The sequence below is a fragment of the Mesoplodon densirostris genome, chromosome 15 (assembly GCF_025265405.1).
Source record: "Mesoplodon densirostris isolate mMesDen1 chromosome 15, mMesDen1 primary haplotype, whole genome shotgun sequence".
Lineage (NCBI taxonomy): Eukaryota > Metazoa > Chordata > Mammalia > Artiodactyla > Ziphiidae > Mesoplodon > Mesoplodon densirostris.
In genome coordinates this window covers 40801346-40824202 of record NC_082675.1, presented here as the reverse complement: position 1 = coordinate 40824202, position 22857 = coordinate 40801346, and the positions used below count along the sequence as shown (strand labels likewise).

The 22857-nt window shown below is 43.1% G+C and overlaps 1 protein-coding gene across 4 annotated transcripts in view; it reads right to left on the bottom strand.

Annotated features, from left to right (window-relative positions):
- The window catches only part of LAMA3 (laminin subunit alpha 3), a 242513-nt gene that overhangs the window by 60638 nt on the left and 159018 nt on the right, over positions 1–22857 (bottom strand). For all 4 annotated transcript variants that reach the window (XM_060119680.1, XM_060119677.1, XM_060119678.1 and 1 more), the window contains 7 exons: positions 22771–22854; positions 20201–20431; positions 16100–16213; positions 12444–12553; positions 9920–10000; positions 3411–3517; positions 490–540 (listed from right to left, as the gene is read on the bottom strand). In XM_060119680.1, coding sequence (XP_059975663.1) covers positions 490–540; positions 3411–3517; positions 9920–10000; positions 12444–12553; positions 16100–16213; positions 20201–20431; positions 22771–22854 — 778 coding nt within the window. The remainder of the gene's footprint in view (positions 1–489; positions 541–3410; positions 3518–9919; positions 10001–12443; positions 12554–16099; positions 16214–20200; positions 20432–22770; positions 22855–22857) is intronic.

Genomic DNA, 22857 nt, shown 5'->3' with positions numbered 1-22857 from the left:
ATTTCACAACATATACAGATATCAAATCATCATGTTATATACTTTAATACAATGTTGCATGTCAATTATATCTCCATAAAACTGGGCAAAAAAAGAAATGGTGAATCTATTCAACTTGTTGCTTATTTTGTATGTGGGAAAAGAGTAATAAATAGTCTTTATTTCTTGAGTGCTTGCTATTTACCAAGAATCATGATAAGGGATTTATAAGCATGTTTTCAACAGCTCTATGAGGTTGGTATAGTTATTACCAACCTCAGTTTTACCATTTGACAGATGATGAAACCAAGGCTTGAAGAAGTAAGGTCATTTGCACGAGGTCATACAGATTTTAGTTGACAGAGGCTGGATGTGACTCTAAGTAGCCCTCCTTCCACCACCTCCCACCACTGCTTCCCCAGACTCAAAACTGCATGTCCCAGTGTAGGGCTCACGGATTTTAAGCTGAACCCCACAACTTGGAAAGGAGGGGGCCCTTTCTCTTCTCACCGTCACATTCTTCTCCAGGGCCACCGTCTTTGGGTTCTTGGTTTATGCAGTCTGAAATGAGGAGTAACCAGAGAAGACAGCGTTATTAAACTAACTCTTCATGTGCTTTTTGACTTGGTTTTCGGGAAAGCTAGTTTTGTGTTCAGTCACCCAACCACACAGCATTGCCGGCTCTTCCCTTCTCCCTCCCTCCTCGGTGCCACTGCTTGGGGAGCTGTCTCATCTCCCAACAATCTTGCTACAGGAACTTCTCTTGTGGCCTCTCTGATTATATATTCAGTTTCTTCTCTACAAAGGGTCATGCCATTCTTATGAAATGAAAATTCCTAATCGTTGGCGTTGTCCTCATTTGGTAGCCTCCTATACAACTGCCGATGTCTCTTCTAATATCATTCAAGAACATGCAATAAACACTGAGCACCTTTGAGCATTCCCAGTGTGCCATGGCCCTGTGCTAGGGGCAGGAATACAAAGATAGCAAGGCAAAAGTCTCTGGTGTCCTGTAGTTTAATGGTCCTATGGGGGAGACAGGCACATTTCACAACAGTGTGATAGATGCTGTAAGTGAGATATGCACACAAAGTTAGTGGACTGACTCCACCACCTACCGCTCACATATGCTGAATATTGAGGTTCTCAGCTATAGACGGGAAAGCCTAATGGTCATCCCTGGATAATCTTTACTCCTCCCACTTCTACTCCTTTCCCCATACCATGCATTCTTACACGGAAATGCCCTCTCATTTTCCTGTGAAAAATCATCTGACTTTATTAAAGGAAAACTCTAAGCTTGAAACTTTCTTAGACATGCTACAGGCAGGCTTTCAGGTGTGTTCTCAGCAGCCACACCTTGTGTGTATACACATACGTTTTGAACCACATTTATTTTTAATTGTAAAAAAATATATAAGTTCACTATGAAAAATTTGGGAAAATCAGCAAAATGAGATAAAACATTATCTTTGATCCTACCACTCAAAGACGATAAGTGTGTCCTCACAGTATATTTGTAGCCATTTTATTATATGTAATCATAGGTTTCTCTTACTCATCCTTTTTAAAAAATCTTTTACTCACTCTTATATGGACATATAGCTGTGTCACTTTTATTTCCTCAATTAGACCGTAAATGCCTTACAGGCAGGAAACATGGCTTTATTTCCTTCACAAACTCCTGCAAACACAGTATATGGGGGACTTGGCTTATGAAGAGGACTGACTTATCAGTGCAATTTTCTCAACAAGTTTGAGTTTTGACCACCAAGGAATCTGTATGTTATTAATTGAAAGAAAGAATGAAAAAGAGGGAAAAAAGCTCACAGGAACAAACGTGTCTCACAGGTGAGCATTTTCTTCCATTTCTGGAACAAAGAGTTCCCATCCTCATTTTAGGTTGGTTACTTTTGCTATTAGAAAAAGCATTCATCTTGCAAGTACGATGTGTCTGATGTCGAAACTTCTCCTGAACACCTCCAGTGACAGTAGAACTCATCTCCTTTTAAACCAGTCCTTCTCATCTTTAAACATTTGACACTTCTTCAGAATGATTTAAAATAGATCTCCCTCTAGCTTCCACTCCTGGATGTGAGTTCTCTATACCTTAAGCCACACAGAACAAGACCCACCCTTCTCCCACACATGTGCCTTTCAGATCCATCCTTTCCAAGTCTCCTTTCCACCGTCCTGGTCTGTCAGTCCTTCCTCATGTCACAGGGCTCCAAGTCCCTTCACATCCTCTCACCTTCTTTCTGAACAAACTTGTAGCTTGTCTATTGCCTTGTAAAGACACAGGACCCTCGTGGGGACTTGCATGGGCAGCAGACCAGGGAACAGTGGCAGGCCACCTGGTTTTGGACACTAGAACTCAGTGGAGATAGTACAAGGCACCTAAGGGGCCACGTTACCCTCTTGATTTATATTGAACTCACTGCTGACTGAAACCTTAGCCACGTCTCATTTATCACAAACTTATTTTTTTTTCCATTCAACTATAGGACCGACTGCATACTTACCCCAACATAATTTTGTCTGGTTAGAACTGGCTCCTCATTCCAGGCTGTTGAGGCCCTATTTTATTCTAAATGTGTCATAGGAGGCATTTGCTAGCTCCTCCAACTTTGTGTCACCTGATAACTGGGTGGGCAGGCCTTCTATATTTCCATTCAAATCAATGATGTTGAATAAAACAGAGCCCAGATGAAGCCCCAAACATGACAACAGACACCTCGTTCTAGACTGATAAGACTCCATTTACTCTGCATTCCTCTGGGAACAGTCACTTGACTGGATCTAATCCACACATCCAGGGTTTAGTTCTTCATCTTGTCTATAAGATGAGAGATTTTATCTAAGGATTTGGCATTACACTATATCAATGGCATTTTCCTGATAAACCACATTAATATTCTCCATCAAAGAAGGACGTGGAGAGTCTTCCTGTTTTTCGAACTTCCTTTTTTTCCTAATGAACCTATACTAACTCCCAGTTAATGTTTTTTTCTTGGTATGTAAAAGCCATCTCAATTACACACACACATCCTAGAACAGTTACTGCTTTAAGAGAAAGAACACTCTGACTTCTTCAGATACATACACGAAGGAAGCTAATGAGATGATTACCTTATAATGTCAAAGGGAGATCTCAGCAAAAATCACCAAAATAGGGTCTGAAATTATTTTGGCTATAATTAGTGAAGTTTTAAAAACAATTTACCTAAAAAAAAAAAAAAACCTACTTGAAGTAAGTTATTTACCAAACCTGTGAATACTACCTAAGCATTCCCAACTTTGTCAAAACAAGGGGACAACTTGTTAGCTGGAATTGTGCATGTGCTTGCTGAAAATATTTGCTTGGCTTCTTTGCCAGCTATTTTATACCAGTTTGATAAAGGTAGGTTAACAGAGGTGTGAGACGATCTTACCTCCCGTCAGGGGGTCACAACTGCCCAAATGGCCGTTGCTGTTACAGCTGCATGGTTGGCAGCTGCCTCCAAATTTCTGGGGATTTCCAAAATATCCTGGTGCACACCTACACAGAATACAGAAAAAGAGGGGAAACACCCAAAGGGCTCATCATTTATTCCACCCAGTTTCTCAACTTCTAGCTCCCTGTTTGGGATATTGTAACCCTATGAGAAGAAGGGCTGACATAGATTTGCAAGAGTGAATGTGTCTCAGTACAGAGCCATTATGACTTGAATGAGAATGGTGAGGAGGGGGAGGCAGGCAGAGATTGCTCCCTTCCTCCAAAGGACACAGATGACACCCCAGATGACAAGGTCCTCAATCATCCCGACAGCCAAATGGCAGATGAACAAAATGCATACAGGAGCCAGTGGTTTGACCAATACGGAAATCAGGGGTGGGTGAATTTTACACAAGAGTTGTGTTCCTGAAGATATCACACAAATACACACTGCTTAATTTATGGCTAATTTCCTCCAAGAAAAAAATTAAAGTAAAATTCATACAATTTCAATATTTTGCATAAAGGGGGATTTTATTAATATTTCCTATTGTACTATTTCAAGCCTGCATAATTCACATTTATTTGCACTAATTGCTGCAGTGATGTACATAAGAGGCTTAAACAACTGAGCAGTTACAACTGCCACCTCAGCCTGAGCCTTTACTATTCTAGATGATTTAGTGATGAGAACTCAGTTCCTTATTTATAAGGTAAAAGATCATATTTCCTTGATTGTGAGTTTCTGTTTTCTTCAAAAAATAACACAAACACATGTTAATGTTTCTGGAACTGGGATGTAAATTAAAATATTTCTGTTCATTAGCAAAATTCCACTTCCACTCTATCCCCCCTAAATTGTCATTAAATTTATGTGTGTGTGGTGTTTTATCATCAATGGAATTGATAGAATCAAGGAAATATGGCATTTGACTTTCTCACATTTAAGCTTTTCATCAAAGAACTTTGAGGCAATTTAAATATGCTTTACCAATGGATAAACTGGTGATATAGTGCAAAGGACACAGATTTTTTGGGGTTTTTTTTTTTAACATCTTTATTGGAGTATAATTGTTTTACAATGGTGTGTTAGTTTCTGCTGTATAACAAAGTGAATGGGAGATCTTTTTTTTTAAATTTATTTTGGCTGCACCGGGTCTTAGTTGCAGCACGCAGGGTTGCAGATTTCTTAGTTGTGGCTGGCATGTGGGATCTAGTTCCCCGACCAGGGATCGAACCTGGACCCCCTGCACTGGGAGCACAGAGTCTTACCGACTGGACCACCAGGGAAGTCAGGACACGGGTTTTGAATCAGGAAGATCTGGCTAGATCTCTGTCTCCACCACAGTCCATGTAATATTGGGCTGTTATCTTAACCCCTCAAGCTTCCGTTTCTTCATCTGTTCCTCTTATGAAAATGTTAAGCTCCATGAGGTTGTGGATTTTTTTGGGTGGGCTGTTTTGCTCACTGATGCATCCCTAGCACCTGGGATAATGCCTGGATCCATATTAGGTGTCAGATGTAAGTATATGCTGAATGAATGAATGAAAAATTATACTAACAATACCTATTTTGGTGGGTGGATATAAGATAAAAGATAATATAGTAAAGAATCTAGTACAATGCCTGCACATAGTAGACATTCAGTAAAAGGTAGCTACTGCCACTTTAAGACATGATAAAATATTCATATATATGTATGTATGTGTAATTGGTGTCATTTGGAATTCTACATTTCGGAAAATGGATAGGAAGCAGAAAACCCATGTATTTCCTAAATATCAAGAAGGTAACTAAGCTGAGGTGGCTTATCCAAGTCTACTAAGCAGGTTGTCCTGATAATAGGGCTTTATTTGAAGTGATCAGCCCCATATTCTGCCTAACAAACCATGCTACGCAGAAGATCTTGGTTTAAAATACTTTTTCTTTAGATGTCTCACCTATATCTAAACTTTCTATGTAAAAGATACATATTTTTAAAATACCTTATTTAAAGTTACATAAATATTCAGGAAGTTTGATTCTGCTTCTTCCTTAATCTTGCAAAGCATTAGTTACCGATTATGAAATAACCGGTTCTTTTATTCTCATTTTATGGTAGTGCTAAACACAATGGACTAAACTAAAACTTCCTGATTTCATAGATGACATTGGTACAGCAAATAAAGAGCAGACAGCACGTCTGTCACCTGTGGCTCTGTGTGGCCAAGGGAGAAATGTGTCCCAGAGCACGGGATGAGGAGGGAAGCCTTTCCTATTCCCTCCCCACCTCTGCCCAGCTAGCTCCTGCATATATGCTTACTTTCTTTTTTTTGCGGTACACAGGCCTCTCACTGCTGTGGCCTCTCCTGCTGCAGAGCACAGGCTCTGGACGCGCAGGCCCAGTGGCCATGGCTCACGGGCCCAGCCACTCCGCGGCATGTGGGATCCTCCCGGACCGGGGCACGAACCCGTGTCCCCTGCCTCGGCAGGTGGACTCTCAACACTGTGCCACCAGGGAAGCCCTGTGCTTACTTTTCACCTTACCCTGTGCTTGTATTTATCATTGCATAGTTAACCACTAGTGCCAGATGACGCCTGGCAGCCTGGCACAGAGTGGATGCTCAGTAAGTGTTAACAAATGAAAAAATTCGACATTAAAATGGCATTAAGCTGTGGAAAAGTTTTAAAAAAAAACAAAAAAACAATAGCTTGCTTTCCTGAGACATCAAACTTAACAAACCTAAGCTGAGAAAACTGTTAATTAAGAATTTCCCTTTTCAAATCAGTTGCCTGTCAAATGGATGTCTCCTCCAGCCTGGTGCCGTTTTCCACTTCACTGTCTGTGCAAAACCATAAGGAGGATTAAATTAGGAAGCCTCTCCCAGGTGGGAGTCGCATAGCTTTTAAATCACGGAGCCTGGAAGACCCTCCCAAGCCCATTCCCCACCCCACCTGTCCTTCCCGTCTCAGTGTAGCTGCGCCTTCCGTCCCTCACCCTTCAGGGCTGGTTGATGCCCCTCCTGCTGCAGCCTGATGCAGCCCGGTTATGTTCTCTCTCTATTTTAACAGCTTATTTGTCCACCACTAGACTGGAAAACCCTTGAGGGCAGAGTCTGTGCTCTGGTTGCTGATGTGTTTCTAATGCTTAGCACAGGGCCAGGCTTACACTAGGATCTCCATCCATTTTTCATCGAAGGAAAGAATGAATAAGTGTGAGCAATGTTCCTCCGGCAGAAATGAAAAATAGAAGAACTTTGAATTGCTCCTTTTTACCATAGGATAGTGTCCAGACTCTCAGCTGATGCCCATAACAAGGCACTGCCTCCTTCTGCCCGTGGCAGGTACACTCTAGGCCCTTGGACTTTCTGGCATTACTTCCCTGACCTGAGCTGCCTTCCCCCTCCACCTCCCAGGTCCACTGGGTTCTAGTCATCCCTTTGACATACCTAAGTCCCACCTTGTCCATAAAATGTTTCAGATAACCCCAGTCTAGAGTAGCCCTCCCTTACTATGAAATCCAGTTGAATTAATTTTGTGGGTTTTTTTAAGTAAAATTCTTCTAAAGTTATCCAGAAAAATAATATGCCAGAATGGTCCAGGAAAAAATTTAAATAAGGGTTACGAGGGGAGACTTACTTAACCAAATAGTCAAAGTCATTTTATAGTTTCAGAAGTGATACAGAAGTGGTAATGGCACAAGAACCAAATAAAATGTACAAAACAAATCCAAGTTTGTATAGAAATTTCGTACACATTTACAGGACTTCCCTGGTGGCGCAGTGGTTAAGAATACACCTGCCAATGCAGGGGACAGGGGTTCAAGCCCTGGTCCGGGAAGATACCACATGCCGTGGAGCAACTAAGCCCGTGCACCACAACTACTGAGCCTGCCCTCTAGAGCCCATGAGCCACAACTGCTGAGCCCGCGTGCCACAACTACTGAGCCACCTAGAGCCCATGCTCTGCAACAAGAGAAGCCACCGCAATGAGAAGCCCGTGCACCGCAGCGAAGAGTAGCCCACGCTCACCACAACTAGAAAAAGCCTGCACTCAACAACAAAGATCCAACACACCCAAAAAATAAATAAAAACTAAAATATAAAATAAAATCTGAAATCAAACCCCTAATTAAAAAAAAGAAATTCTGTACACATTTAGCTTTAGTGAATTCAACTAACGGTACTTAGCCAAAGATGGATGAGAGGATGACAGCATGAGTGTAAGGGAAAAACAGCTCGAGTGACACCCCATCTCAGTGAGCACACGTCCTGCAGTGAGCATGACATGAGAGGTGTGAACCTGCTATTCCCCCACTGGTCTAGTTTCCCTGTGCATCTCCTAGAGTGACTGTTTCACCCTACAGGGTGTGATTCTGGGTGTAACCAAATGACATATGCATTTCATGCAACATGGCCCCTGTATTACTGAGATATGGGACACTGGGATACTCAAGGTTATGCCAGCTCCGGTCAAGGTTATGCCAGCTCTGGTCAATTTTTGCCTGACATGTAGACCCTAAATCTATCTGCCCTGTGAGATGCAATACCACAAAAAAGTTGAGGTTCCAAATTTTCACCATCAAGATCTGAAGGTGAGAAATAAAACCAGAGAAGTACTAAAACAAAATATGCATACACATTTGCATATGCATAAACCTCTCCAAGCATGACACGAATGGCTGAAACCCTAAAGAATAAAAGAGTAGGTACAAGTATAATAAAACCTAACTACTGCAGGTCTAGAATTGACAAAACCAAACCAAAAAATATACAAATGAAAAACAAGACAGAGAAGTATATTTGCAATATATAGTATGAAGCATTCGTTTCCTCTAAAAGATTTGTACAAATCAACAACAAAAAAAAGAACATTCCACTAGAAAAAAAATGGGTAAAAGACCTGGAAAGCAATTCAAAAAAAGATTTATAAATGGTCAATAAGCACATGAAAAAACCCAATCTAATTATTACCAAAAAATGTAAAATAAAACGACATACAATGTTTCCCTATCAAACTGGCAATATTTTAAAAAAGTGAACAGTCTTAGTATCCACTGGAGGCAGGCAGTTGCTCTTTTGCTGCTAGTAGGATGGTAAACAGACACAATCTTTCTGGAGGGCAATTTTGCAAAATGTATCGAAAGCCTGAAAAATGTCCCTATGCTTTGGCCCAAGGGATCGCTTCTATAATTACATCTTGAGGATTTATGTACACAAATATTTAGATAAAAAGGATTCACTTTTAGTGCTGCTTTGAATGGAAAACAGTAAAACTATTTCAAAGGCCAATAGTGGGGGATTATGGAACTTCAGTGGAACTTCCTGGTCCTGACATGATCAATGAACGCTTATTGATATGGAAATATACTATTAACGTACTATTAGATGAGAAAACAAAACAGAAAGCAAAATAGGAATCTACCTTTTTCTTTTAAGAAAAATCTATGCATATAGAACTGATCTGTAAGAACATACAACAAGCACTGTAGGTGGGCAGGCATGAGCATAGGGCAATTGCAGGGGTATGGTACATATTAGTTCTTTGCTCACCTGTATTATATCATTTCTATAATAATTATGTATTGATCTTATATTAAAGTTATTTTAAATTTTAAAATGTTATCCATATGATTCATTTGTTATACTGTTACTTTTCCAGATATACGTGTGCTCTCTTCCCCTCTAGATGACAAGTACCTTCTATAGCCTTCACAATACTTGGCAGTGCCCTGGGCATAGTAGCTAATCATGAAATACTGTTCAGGAAAAACTAAAGCTTGGCTCTGTGGCCCTTTACGATCAAGTATGTACTTCCCATTTTGTAACATGAATTCTTTTGTTTCACAAACACCTACTGTATGAATAGTACCACACTAGGTACTGGGGGTTCAGAAATGAGTGAGACACAGGCTGTCCTCCAAGTGTCCATAATGTCGTGTGGGCATTAAGAGGGGTGTGTGTGTGTGTAGGAATACCTAGGGCTGCTGATATGTGTGCGTGTGTAGGAGTATGCAGAGTTGTACATTTGTGTACAGGCAAGTAGGGATGTATATATGTGAGGATAGGAGTATGTAGGGATGAGTTTATATGGTGGTACGAGTATATAGATACATGTTGGGGGGGTATGTAGGGGTGTGCCCGGGAGTAGGGGTATGTAGAGGTATATATATAGGTATGTAGAGGGGTGTTTGCTGGAGCGTATAGGACTATGGCATATTGGACCTCATTCTCAAATGGCTAAAACAGGTACAAAACAAGAAAGAGAAGGAAGTTAATGATTTACCAAGTGAGCACACTTGTATTTTTCCCAAGAGACTTTTTTCCAGCCTCAATGAAACCAGCAGCCCCAGCCCTAGCTCTGAGCCTCAGCCCAGCAGAGCCCCACTTACAGCCAGGGTGCCTGCAGCAGCCTGCCGGAAGAGCCCACCCCTACCTGCAAGACGCGGGGAGGAGAGAAGGGGGCGGGGGAGGGGCGGCACCCACCTTTCGCATTGTGTTCCTGTGTATCCAGCTTTGCAGGAGCACTTCACGTTTCTCCCAGTCACAGCACAGCCGGTGGCAAAACTTGAAGAACGACAGAGAAAAGCCCCAGTAGAAACATAAGCTGATAGACTTTACACTCATTATTTTTTGCCATAAAGAACCTGACTTGCCTTAAGTGAAATTGGAAACCAAGTGTCTGACTACCTTTTGTGTGAAGAAAATTTTGCCCATCAAGACTTGTAGAGATAATGATGAATGCCTTTAGCTGACATCAGGCAAATTTGGCTGAATAAGGACTGAAGGCATTTACTTTGTTTCATTTTTTGGCTTGGAGAAATACATTCCTTCCCTTAAGACGGAGTAAAGTAACACACTTTGGAAGAGATGATTAGACAGCATTTTTCCAGAACTAACAAGGAAGGAATAAAACAAGTCTAGGCAGAAAAAAAAGAACAGAGTTCTGGTTCTTTAAAGAAAAAATTTTTTCTCCTTGTTTATTTTACTTCTTTTATATTGGGCACAATCTCTTCTGGGAAGAAACAGTGGTAGGTGGGCCAGGCCCTCAGAGCCTCAGAGGCGGCTGAAGCACAGAGCATGCTCGATGCCCAGGTATTTCTGTGGGCACAGCCGTTGGTGATTTCCACACTTTTCCAATCGGGCTGTTGGAATTTCAATTCCCTTTTAGTTCTTAACTGGTGTATTTTGAGAAGCTTCTTTAAAAAAAAAATTAAACGAAGAGACCATGAAAAAGTCTTGTTCCTTATGAAATGTCTGTGACTACTGAACATTACACTGACATAAATCTGAGGGGAAATAACTCCATTTATCTTTGGCTGGTAAAAGAATTCTTATTTGGGGAGCTTCTCTTGGCCAATTAGATACAGTTACACCTCTAAAGGGACAGTTAGAAATTTGTCAGCAGTATTAATATCGCCAGAAGGAGAATTAGAAAAAATAGTGTTTTACTGATAAATCTTAGGAACTGAATGTTACTTAAACTGCACAGATGCTAGAAGCTGACCTTGATGATAATATGCTTTGCAACTAAAGATGAACAGCTTTACCCCCAAAATTTCACCCCGTGAAAATCTTGCTGCTTCTTATTCTCTCTAGCTTCTGTTCAAACAAGCCTGGGCAACTGTCAAGTGATAGATCCCTTTACAAATAAAGCCACAGGACTGGGCAGGTTTAACGAGTATCAAATACACAGAGAGCAAACCAGGATACACATTTCAAATATGGGTCTCCAGAAAAGCCACATTGGGCAGGTGACCTCTGATAATTTTGACTTGCCCAATTTCTCTGCTAACTCGGCTAATATCAATCAATCAATATCTGGTCCATAACTGTTCCACGGCCTGTGCACTACTGATACTTTATCAGCATCATTCTGATCTTCAAACCAAATCTTGCTTCACTTAGTTACCTGTTATATTTTGTTTGGACCCACAGTGAACATGTCATGATGAGAAAGACCATGATGAAGTGCCAAGGCCAAGCAGAACCTGGATTATCGTGAAAGGAAAATGGTGGCTTTCTACCCACAGCATCTACTGGCCTTACTAGAGCCTGGATGATGATGCAGATCACATCTCTCTGCGGCACAGAACTGTCCATTGCCTTCCATCACACTGAGGACAAAATCCATAAAATCCAAGTGCCTTATTCTAGCCTGCAAGGTACAGGATCTGAATCCTGGTTGCCCCGCCAACCTCATCTCCTGGCCGTCTCTCTCTCACTGCCATCCAGCCACACTTGCTTTCTTACTGTCCACAAACCCATCATCACAGGAGCTTTCTCGTCTGTTTTTTTTTTTTTTTTCTTCTTCCTTGCCTTGGACCCTCATCATAATGCCACGGCTTACTCCATCTCATTGTTCATTGGTCCCTGTCCAACAACTCCAGAAAGCCCTCCTACCACCCTCTGTAAAGAATCTACTCACTACCCATAACATAACCCTTTTATCAAGGGCATGACCTATCTCTATCTGAAATTATACTTCAGATTGATTTGCGCACGTATCTACTGAGTGTGATGGTTACCCCCACCCCTCTCCCCATACTCTCCAGGTAAAGCCTCATGAGATCGGAGTCTCTGCCAGCCTTCTTTACAGCAGTTTCCCCAGCATCTAGAGAGGGCAGCCTCATGATGGGGCTGAATGAACAGCAAAAGAAAAGAGGAAAAGGCAAAACCCAGAAGCATACAACTGGGAATGTCTGTTTTTGTCTTGGTTCTGGTTTGCATTTCTTGTTAGTTCTTTTTTTTAATAGAACTGTTTTATTAAGATAGCATTCACATACCATAAAATTCACTCGTCTCAAATGTTCAATTCAATGGCTTTTAGTATGTTCCCACAATTGTACAATCACGACTGCAATTTTTGAGTGTCTTCATCACCCCTCAAAGAAACCTCATACCCTTCAATAGTCACTAACCATTTCCCTCCCACCGCCCCCTCCCCAGTCCTAGGCACCCACCAAACTACCTCCTGTCTCTATAGATTATTTTCCAACTCCCACAGTACCTGTTTGAATGAGGACACGGGCAGACCCTGCAGGATCCGTGGACAGCGTTCCCATAGTAACCCTCTTTGCAGTGCTCACAGTGCTCCCCGGCAGTGTTATGCTGGCAGTTCTTGGGACAGATAAAGAGTAACATTAATAACAGCTTTACTGCTGTTTACCTTTACTGCTATTGAGATCATTGTCTTCTTAATTACTCACACAATTATAACTCAGATCTGCTGACACTACAGAGTGATATTGGTTTTGCTAACCACATGCTTTTCCTATCTAGCCAATGATGGTTGGTGCTAAAAAAAGGAGGTGCCCTTCTGTTAGCTATTTGGTGTTACCATCGGGAGACAGGATGAAATGAAGTGAGACCAGCTGGGTTCAAATCTCACTCTAACATTTAGTAGCTGTGGGATCTTGGGAAAGTCCCTTCACCTCTCTGGGCCTCAGTATTTTTTTTTTTTTATAAATCAATATTACTGGTGTGTGATTTACATACAATTCTAATTTTCTTAAAATGTACAGTTAAAATAATACCCACTTTCCAAGGCTGTTGGGAGGATTTGTGGGATCCACAGAGGAGTCTCTCAGGGCATCAGATGAGGGTGCTGGCAGCTTCCTTTACTTTGCTCGGCTGCCCTGACTCTCTCAGAAACATCTGTTCTTTTGAACTAAGTGTTTACCTTTCCACATTAGTTTCCTTTCTTTTATAACTCCAAATGACAATTTTAAAGAAGAACTTCCTGGAGAGAGCTATTTTAGTCCTATCTCTACTTAGTTCTGAGCTGAAAACACTGGGGAAATAAGAACGTGGAGAAACAAGAATTGCAGTGAGGCCACCTGTATCCTACAAAAAATCCCTCTGAACTCTGGTCCTTTATGGGGGCACAGGGAGAGGAGTGTAGGAGGGGGTCAGAACATGAGTCACTTGCTAAAGTCCCATAAGAATGTCTGAAATGCCCCTCAACCTCAGGTGAAAGTATCTGCCCCGGAATCTGTCTTCATCAGTCCTGCAAATTTGAGGCATCTGCCCATCAGGTTTCCTTGTTTTACTGTGAATAAGTAAATGAGTGAATGAATGAATGAATCCATATCCACTCCCACAGCATGTGCTCTCCGAACTCCATGGGACACCAAACATCTACTGGGCACGAACTAGATGCCCAACTATGCTAGGTACCAGGGATGCAAAGACGGATCAGTACCCTGACTCAGGGGTAGACAGAAGCCTGTGAATAGACATCTTCAATATAATGTGGGAAAGACGATGACAAACGTGTGGCAGCATGTCATAAGAGCAGAGGAACCTCAGGGGAGGCGATGATGCCTGCGTGGGGACAGAGGAGAGGAATGAGCTGGGTGGAGAAGTGTGGAAGGGCATTCTGGGCACATGGATCAGTGTGCACAGAACCTCAGTCTTGCAGGAGCGCAGCGGCGTGTGTGGGCAATGCGAAGCAGTTGGTATTCCCTAGGGTGAAGTGCAAGGGGGCGGGATGCGGCTGGAGAAGCAGCAGCGCAGATCAAGGGGGCCCTGAGGTCGCCCGAGGAGTGTGGACATCTGGCTGTGAGCCTCAGGGGAGCCCCGAGTCAGCTGTGAGTTTCAGATAAATCATCCTGGGGGCAGGGGGAGACAGGCTCCAGCAACAGGGAGTAAAAAGGAGGAAAACTGAAGAGAGAGGATGAGAAGAGAAAGGGGAAGGGACTGGGAACCCAGGGGAAGATGAGGGGTGACTGGGCACAGAAGGCAGGGGAAGTGGGGAGAAAGGCCAGGAGAAGAGGGCGAGGCAGGGCCTTGGGTGGAGAGAAGGGAGCCTGTCATCAGAGCTCCCTCCAGCCTACAGCACCCCCGGGATGCATCACCACCTCCAGCTCCCTCCCCACTGGACACACACTGCTTTATTGGCCAGGGATCGGGCTGGTTTCTTTTCACACATCAAAGCTTATTCTTGAAACAACAGGGAGATTTGCACATGTGTGAAGGTCCCAGATTTTAAAATTGACTCTGGACCTTGAGAGGCAAAGGCCAATCTGCAGATCGTCCCATCTGCCAGTGGAAGGTGCTTGGTTTCCTCGTTTCTGTTCTTTGAGGATGAGGGCTGCATCCTCAGCTCCCACACGAAGGCCACGACGGAGAGCAGTGCCAGCAATCACTGCCTGCCACTGAGCAGCACCTGTGTGCCTGTACACGTGTGTGTACATGTGTGCAGGTGCATACATGCATGTGTGCACACAGGTACATCCCCCCACGAGACAGCAAGCCTCCTGAGACTAGGGATTATGGCCGATGGTTTTAACCCCCAGCACTTTGCTCAGTCCCTCCCACAAGAGCAAATACTCAGGAAGCGTTCCCTGAATGAATTGTTTCTAGAGGCTACATGGCCATTAGGGACAAGTGTAGATGGAGCTCAAAGAAAAGTGGGAAAGAAAATCTTGTTGTTTGATTAAAACATGAATTACGACTCTCACGAGTGATCTTTTCACCGGTGGCTGAACCACAGAGAAAACTCCCTTTTTTCTTCGGCAGTTTTTATAAAGTGGACTCGACATCTAGCAATGGTTTAACGACAAGATAAGTATTTTCATGAAATTGTCTACCTGTGTTACACACATCATACAGTATGAAACACAAACTATTATTTGAGATACCTAAGAGCTGGAAGACAACATCACCCAACATCTTTTATTCCTTTTGAACTCATACGGTTAAAATCCTACAGAATATTCCATCAGGCTCTTTACAACAATTTCCTGTCCTGGCCTGTCCCGTCTTGCAGAAGAAGCAGCTCCCCGGGACATGCCAAACGCGCATAAAATAGTCTAGGAACTCAAAGAGCTGAAACACACTCTAGTTGCCTTACACAAGGCAGAGGAAACCTGCGTCAGGAGAATGGATCTCCAAACGGCACAACGGAAGCGGGGGCTCTGGTTTCCTGGGGGCACCGGTGAGCTCTCCTTTCCTTGGAACTGTCCGTCCTCCCTCTAATGGGGAGGCCCTGGCCCCCAGGGAGAGGACCTCTGAGGACAGGGAGGAAGCCAGCAGAATAAAAACTGTTCTGCGTCAGGATGCATGAGAAAAATCTCCTGAGAATCTAATTTCCTGTGCGAGAATTTTCTAACATGTTCCAAAACAAGATAGTTTTCCAGTGGCTAAGTCGTAAACCACTGGGACTCCCCTCGCCTGTCTTCCCCCATAAACCCACTGCCTTGGCGGCCGTGGCGGTGAGTGAGTGTGTGCCCTCAGCCCTTCTTAGCAGCTCCTCCTCCTCTCATCGCTTTCTGGAGCTACCTGACAGCAATGAGGTCTCCTCTCGCGACCTCCTGTCACCCCAGCAAAACTGGGGTCCAAAGTAGTAGCTCTGGTTTATTATACCCTGGCAAGAGTTAAGCCCCAGGATCTACCCACTACTATCATCTAATGAGAAAGATTTAGAATCTAAGGTATAAGTCAATTGCTCAGACAGGTGTTCTCTGACGGCACACGTTAAAATGGAGGGAAAAGTGAGTGGGAAATAATTCAGCTTGGTTACCTGGAGACCCCTGGGTTCACACGGCAACCTTTATCTAGGGTTTGGTAGGAGATGCGACATTTGATATCTCAGGGCCTAGTAGAGGGGGATGGGGAGACATAGATTGTCTGCTGGTAGCATGAGGGCATCAATTTACTCACAATGCATATTCCCAAGCCATCCTGGCAGCGATTTGAATGTCCGTTGCAATTGCAGGGAACACACCGTCCGGTATATAAGCCTTTGTTATCCCGATAGTATCCAGGGCTACAACCCTATTTTTCAAACAGAGCATTTAGTCAATACAGAGAAAGAAATTATCATCCAAAGCAGGTGACCATTCTGACTGTCAAGGATTCACCTTTCTATCTTCACTCCTTTAGTTGGTATGTGGATTTCTACTTTCAAATGTGAGCCAGGTCCACTTGCTATTTTGGTCAGCTTCTCTGTTGTTTTCACACCATGGTAGGTGTGTGTGTTGGTGCCCACGTTGGAGACGTGTGGTGAGGAAATCAGAGCAGGGGGAGGGGTGGGGGGGGAGTATGGAAGTAGGATGCCTCTCTCCTCCCACCAGTGGTTTTGAGGGCCAGTGGAGGGGTGGAGTGCTGAAAAAGCAGAGGATCAGGACCTCAGTCCTTCTGGGGGAGGGCCTCTGAGCAAATCCCTTCAAGTTCAAGTTCTCTTTGGGTAGCCAGTCCCTCTCCAAGTGTGGGTTTGGGCTGGTGGGGAGCAGTATGGGAGGAGGAGGAAAGACGGGGTTTTCACTGGGATCTATACAACAGTGGCAGAACCGGTGGGACCCTTTCACTGCCACTCACTGGTCTATGGGCTACAGGGAACCCCAGGGAAAGCAACCAGCTTGCATCCTAGTACAGAACTTGGCAGGGATGTCTGGTTCCAATTGAACACCAAGACCCAGCCTGAGGAAATCTCCAGAGTGTGGTCTCCTCTTGTTCAATACTGCTTCGATTAATTCTATCTCCACGAACTGTCTCTTTCCAGTGTAACACACGTGATTATTTTTCATGTGGATGAAAAGAATTACGGTTTTCTTTTGATGAACAGATATTTTTTAAAAGGATTCTAGTGAAGAATGTCCCCAATAGAAAAAAAAGCAAGTATCATTATACCAGCCATTAAAAATTATTTAGATTTCTGTCTTTAAAGAGAATGATAGCCATTTTCTTTATTTTGGCAGAGCCAATCAGTGCACTGATTAAAGTCAGATGTTAACCCTAGTTTCTTTCATTAATCTCCTATACAGCTTTTTTTTAAAGCATCAGGAAAAATTAATACTTCAACATAAAAGATCATCTTTTATCTAATCTCTTTAAACAGCACGTACGTCTATGAGACTCTGAGGTTACAGTCAAGGGAAATCTGCTCTCATTCATCCATGGCCTTAAAGGTCTCTAGCTGGCCAGGCTGGGGAGAGGAAGAAGCCAATGTGCTGGGGGAGAAAGAAGCTCACATCTTCCCTAGAGTGGAATATTCCAGTTTTGGCTAGAAGCTCCTTCCAAAAATGACACAATGATGCCAAATTGTACACAATAACAATACTATAATTTACAATATAATTTTCCCTTCAGCTATTAAGAACCATGTTTAGGCAAAAGAATGCATTGCAAAAACTTAGATTGCTTTATGTGTTCTATGAATAGGCTTGTCTAAAGGAGAATCCAAATATGAAAGGAATGTTCTTGAGCTGAAAGCACGACTGAGATATATTTGAATGAAATTCAGCCAGTGGTGGTGTGATCGTATATACAATCTCTACTAACAAGGGACAAGTGCCTTATAATTATCACCATATATCACATTAGATGCTTATAAAATAATCCAATTTGGTAAAGAACAAATTATCCAAATAAATAAATATATCTGGTTTGATTATGACAACATGTCCAGTAAAAGCCTTAATTAACTATGCTTTGTGGGGGTAGGATGGTCTATCCTGGTTAAAGTAAATCACCCATCTTAATTTGCTCTTGATTAGAAACAGAAAAGTACTCTGCAAGTTATGCATCATGTGACCCTCAGAATGTTTGTCAGTTACTGAAATATAATCATTTTCTCACCTCTATAAGGCAAACAAACTCCAGATTTAACATAAAATGCCGTTCAACTAATTAGATTGTACTGAAGACTTATTCTAAGTGGAAATGAATGCATCCTAATATATTATTTCGGTAAAGAGGCTTTGCAACTAATCATTTTCTTAAGTGATAATTTTTCAGGATAACTTTTCCAATAAACGTTTGTAGTACAAATGATAAAATTACGTCTCTATCAAGTTTCCAGGGCTACTTCCACAGCCATATGATCCATTTCTCTGTGAATATACATGTACCATCCGGAAAGTTTAAAGACAGTGAAAGCAGAATTTACGAGTGTTTAATGTCTGGCAAATTGAAGCACATCTGTTAGGTATTAAAGAAAATTGATCTCATCACTTTCTTAAAAAGGGATTTCACTGATTCTCATGGTTAACTTTGTGGGTAATTTCTCTCCCAAGCAGAATTCGGAAGCCTATAGGCAACAGACTCTTTTGTCCTGAGGCCTGGGTTACTCTCAAAAGGGCACAAAGTTTCATAGATATTAACATCCCACAGGCATTCAAACTCTAGCTGTCTCAGCACTTCCAGGTGGGCTGATGTTTATAGGATTTGTGGTTAACAGCTCAGGAGAGCAATCTGTCAGGCACCGTCATAAACACTGCCTGTCAACGGGATGGGGAGCCATCAGCCCTTCCTCCAGCCCACCCTCTCCTCACTCATCGCGGTAACTTAAAATCTCACGGAGCTGGGAACCCTTCCCCATCCCAACCCAAAATGTAAAAGGGACGTTACCTGGCTGGGTTTAAACTCCACATAACTTGCTTGCCGTTGGCTTTGACCGGGAAGCTGAAGAAGCACTACCCTTTGCTGCTGTGAATTGTATCCCAGACACTGCCCCAGGGCTGCCCCAAAGATCCACAGCCATCCCGCGCTCCGGGTGGACCCCCACACTGCCGGGGGCATCCTGGTCTCTGGGTGTCCTGCTGGCTGCACGCAGACCTCTGCCTCTTCCTCTTATACCTGCCCTTCCCACTCAGTGCCCAGGCCTGGCTGACTCAGGTAAGGCAGGCTGTCTGCGGCAGGAGGCCCCACCTGTAAACTTCACCCATGAGTCAGCCTGTGAGAGAGCGCACATAACAGTCCCGTGGGGAAGCGCGCCGCTCTGTAATTCCTGCCAGGTGGGGCAGGCATCACCTTCTACCCACCTCACCCCCCAGACAGCACAGACCGCTGTAAATCACAGGCTGAGTCATGCGCCAAGGACACGCCCTGGCAGGAGGGTGGTAATCCAGAGGTCCCTCTCTTTCCCTTGGGCTCCGAATTTCTTTTAATCGGGCTAGAAAAGAGGGAGAAGGCAGGGGGAAGAAGAATAGAAGCATCTGTGGACTAAAAGTTACATGGTAGGGGTCCTGAGAAAACCACGGTGGGTAGATCATATTTTAACCTGCAAAATATATTATAATTTTAACCTGCAAATATATTGTATTTGCAGGTTAAAAAAGAAACTGACGTGCAGATCACCTTGGGGTTTTCTGCAATCCAGGGGTCAGGATGCAAAGTGAAGGTTGTCGCTAAATCCACATCCGAGGCATGTCTGGAATTCTCAGAATGACAATGCCTGCTATTTCCTGTTAATTGTACTAACCACTGTGGTTTTTTCCCCTTTCTTCAGGAAGAGAACATTATTTGCAGTTTGAGACATGAAATGGTTTCATTTTGCGGCACCTTTTAATCACTTGAGGACAGTCAGGTTGACTGGGCCTCAAATGAGGATCTGCTGTGAGCTGGAAACTTGGACTGCAATTTCCTTTGAATAATCAGGATATTCAGTGGACTGTAACTGTTGGGGTGGGTGGTGGAGGGAGGCTCTGGATTAGAGAAAGGCTTGAGAACCCTGGGTCAGCTACTGGGAAAGCAGTGGCCCACATACGGGGATGCCCATGGGCGGGGTCCTTCCTGCTTCCCAGAAAGTCCAGATTTCTGCAACCCCCAGGATCCACCGAGCTTCTGCGGCTTTCCGATGGATTTTGAGACATTTGTGGTTTCTTTTTCCTATTTAACACCTGCAAGTGGTCCAGGTAAGATAGAAGCTAGAGCCCAGCAGAAATTTGTTTGATGGTCAGAGGGCCCCAAATCGTACAGCAGACAGGAACACCAGCCACAGGAGACCCTGGGGGGATTTTATGGTTTAGGAGCATTTCCTACCTGACATGAGTCACCTGTGTAGTCAGGGGGGCAGGCACACATCTCTACGTTCTGTGCTCGACGTCCACTTCCTGTTTCCGAGGCCTCCTCCAGCCCCACCCCGCTCAGGGTGAGCCGCTGTGTCTCGGTGAAGTAGAGGCCCCGGAGGTGCACACCTTGCAGTCTAGACAGCACCATCATCAACTCTTCCCGAGACACGGGGGCACCGCTGCTGGTGCGTCTGAAGTTTCCCTACATGTGAAAGCAGAGAGGCAAGGTCTCCCTGTGGTAAGCTCACTCCCAGGGCCTTCAGAGACAGCCAGCCAGAAGGAATCCAATAAAGCCATTTAAAATGCATCAGGGGAAAAATAAATAAAATGCATCAGGAAAAATACTAAAATAAGATAGGTAAGTAGACACAGTGGATTTATATTCAGAAGTCACATGTCCTGGGTTATTTCCAAGAAGGGAGAAGGCCATGAGGAAGGGGGAAAGAATGAAGGCAGGAAATAAGGAGCAATAAAATGAAATCAGATTTCCCAGTGTTAGGCTTATTGTAAAATGCACTTTTATTTGTGCAAGCAGTGAGAGTGAGAAAGATACAGGAGAGAGACATGGAAACTGAATAAGTCACACAGCTCAGATGGTTCATTAAATGTTCATTATTGTGATAGTACAATCTTTTCTTGCACACACACATTCATATTATTTTATTTTTATGATGGTATATAACATGTAACATAAAATTTACCATCTTAACCATTTTTAACAGTAGGGCACAAGAGTGTTAATTATATTTACGTCATTGTGCAACAGATCTTTAGAAGTTTATCATCTTGCAAAACTGAAACTCTGCACCTATTAAGCAATAACTCCCGTTTCCTCCTCCCGCAGCCCCTGGCAACCACCATTCTCCTTTCTGTTTCTATGAATCTGAGTACTTTTTTTTAATATAAATTGATTTGTTTTTATTTTTGGCTGTGTTGGGTCTTCGTTGCTGCACGTGGGCTTTCTCTAGTTGCGGCGAGCGGGGGCTACTCTTCCTTGCGGTGCACAGGTTTCTCATTGCGTTGGCTTCTCTTGTTGCAGGGCACGGGCTCTAGAGCGCAGGCTCAGTAGTTGTGGCGCACGGGCTTAGTTGCTCTGCGGCACGTGGGATCTTCCCAGACCAGGGCTTTAACCCGTGTCCCCTGCATTGGCAGGCGGATTCTTAACCACTGCGCCACCAGGGAAGCCCTGAATCTGAGTGCTTTAAATACCTCATACAAGGGGAATCACACAGTATTTGTCTTTTTGTGACTTGCTTATTTCACTTAGTGTACTGTCCTCAAGTTTTATTCATGTTCTAGCATGTGACAGGATTTTCTTCTTTTTGAAGGCTGGATTATATTCCAGTGCATGTACATGCCACATTTTCTTCATCCATTCACCTGTCAGTAGACATTTCAGTTGCTTCTACCTTTTGGCTATCGCGAGTAGTGCTGCAATGAACATGGGTGTGCAAGTATCTTCAAAATCCTGTTTTCAGTTCTTTTGAACATAGAGTTGACCCTTGAATAATGCGGGCGCCAACCTTATGAGCAGTCAAAATTCTGCGTATAACTTCACAGTTGGCTCTCCATACCTGTGGTTACAAATTCGCAAATTCAACCAACTGCAGGTCATGTAGTAGTGTGCATTTACTGGAAAAAGATTCAGCCATTTTTCTTGAATAAATGCTTTTCAGATTCCACAAGCCTTTGGTTAATTGTCAGAGTTCTAAAATAGTTGATTTTGACCATTTCTGCCACATTGCTTTTATGGAGGAAAAACAGGTTCTTCACCATTTTTGCTGGCATCACCTCTCTCATATAAACAGAATCACACAATAGATGGGCTTTTGTGTCTTGCTTCTTTCCCTCAGTGTAATGTTTTTGAGGTGCATCCACAGTGTGGAAAGTATCCATACTTTGTTCCATTTATTGCCAAATAGTATTCCATTGTATGGGTGGACCAGTACAGAAATGTTACAGTGTGTCTGGGAGTTCAAGGTACTTGAAAAAGTATCACCTTGAGGATGTATTTACTAATCCTCACTGGACGTATTTAATAATATAATTGGAACACTCTAAAGGAATAATTGTAACCATGTAGGTTTAACACAATGCTTTATAATTTGATGAGCTCTCCTTTATTTAGCTATATTATTCTTACTTCTTTTGGTGTTAGATGTTTTTGTGACTTTTTATTCACCCCAAGCATTTGTTGGACAGTCACCAGGTCCCAGGCACTGAGGGAGGCCTGAGGATGACAGGGAGCTACGTCATAGCATTTACAGACTCACAGAGTTGACAAAACAAGGATACTTAGGTGTAAAACAGGAGAGACAGTGGTAAGAGCCATAAAGATGGTGCAACAAAGCCCTGTGAGGATGGAGCCCTGTATATTTTATATAATTTATGTTTTTAATTTAGATATCTAAATTACATTTATATAAATATAGTTAATATTTTAAATCCATAAAATAAGTCAGAAAAACAACTCTTTGAAAGAACTAAATCGTGGGACAAAAAGGCTCATCACGAAGAATTTCATGCTTGCTTTTCCATTACCTCTACCACCTGCACTCGCCCATGATGCAGCCGGTCTGGCCGGGGGTGATTCGGCCCCTCATAGATGACGGACATGTGCTGACCCTG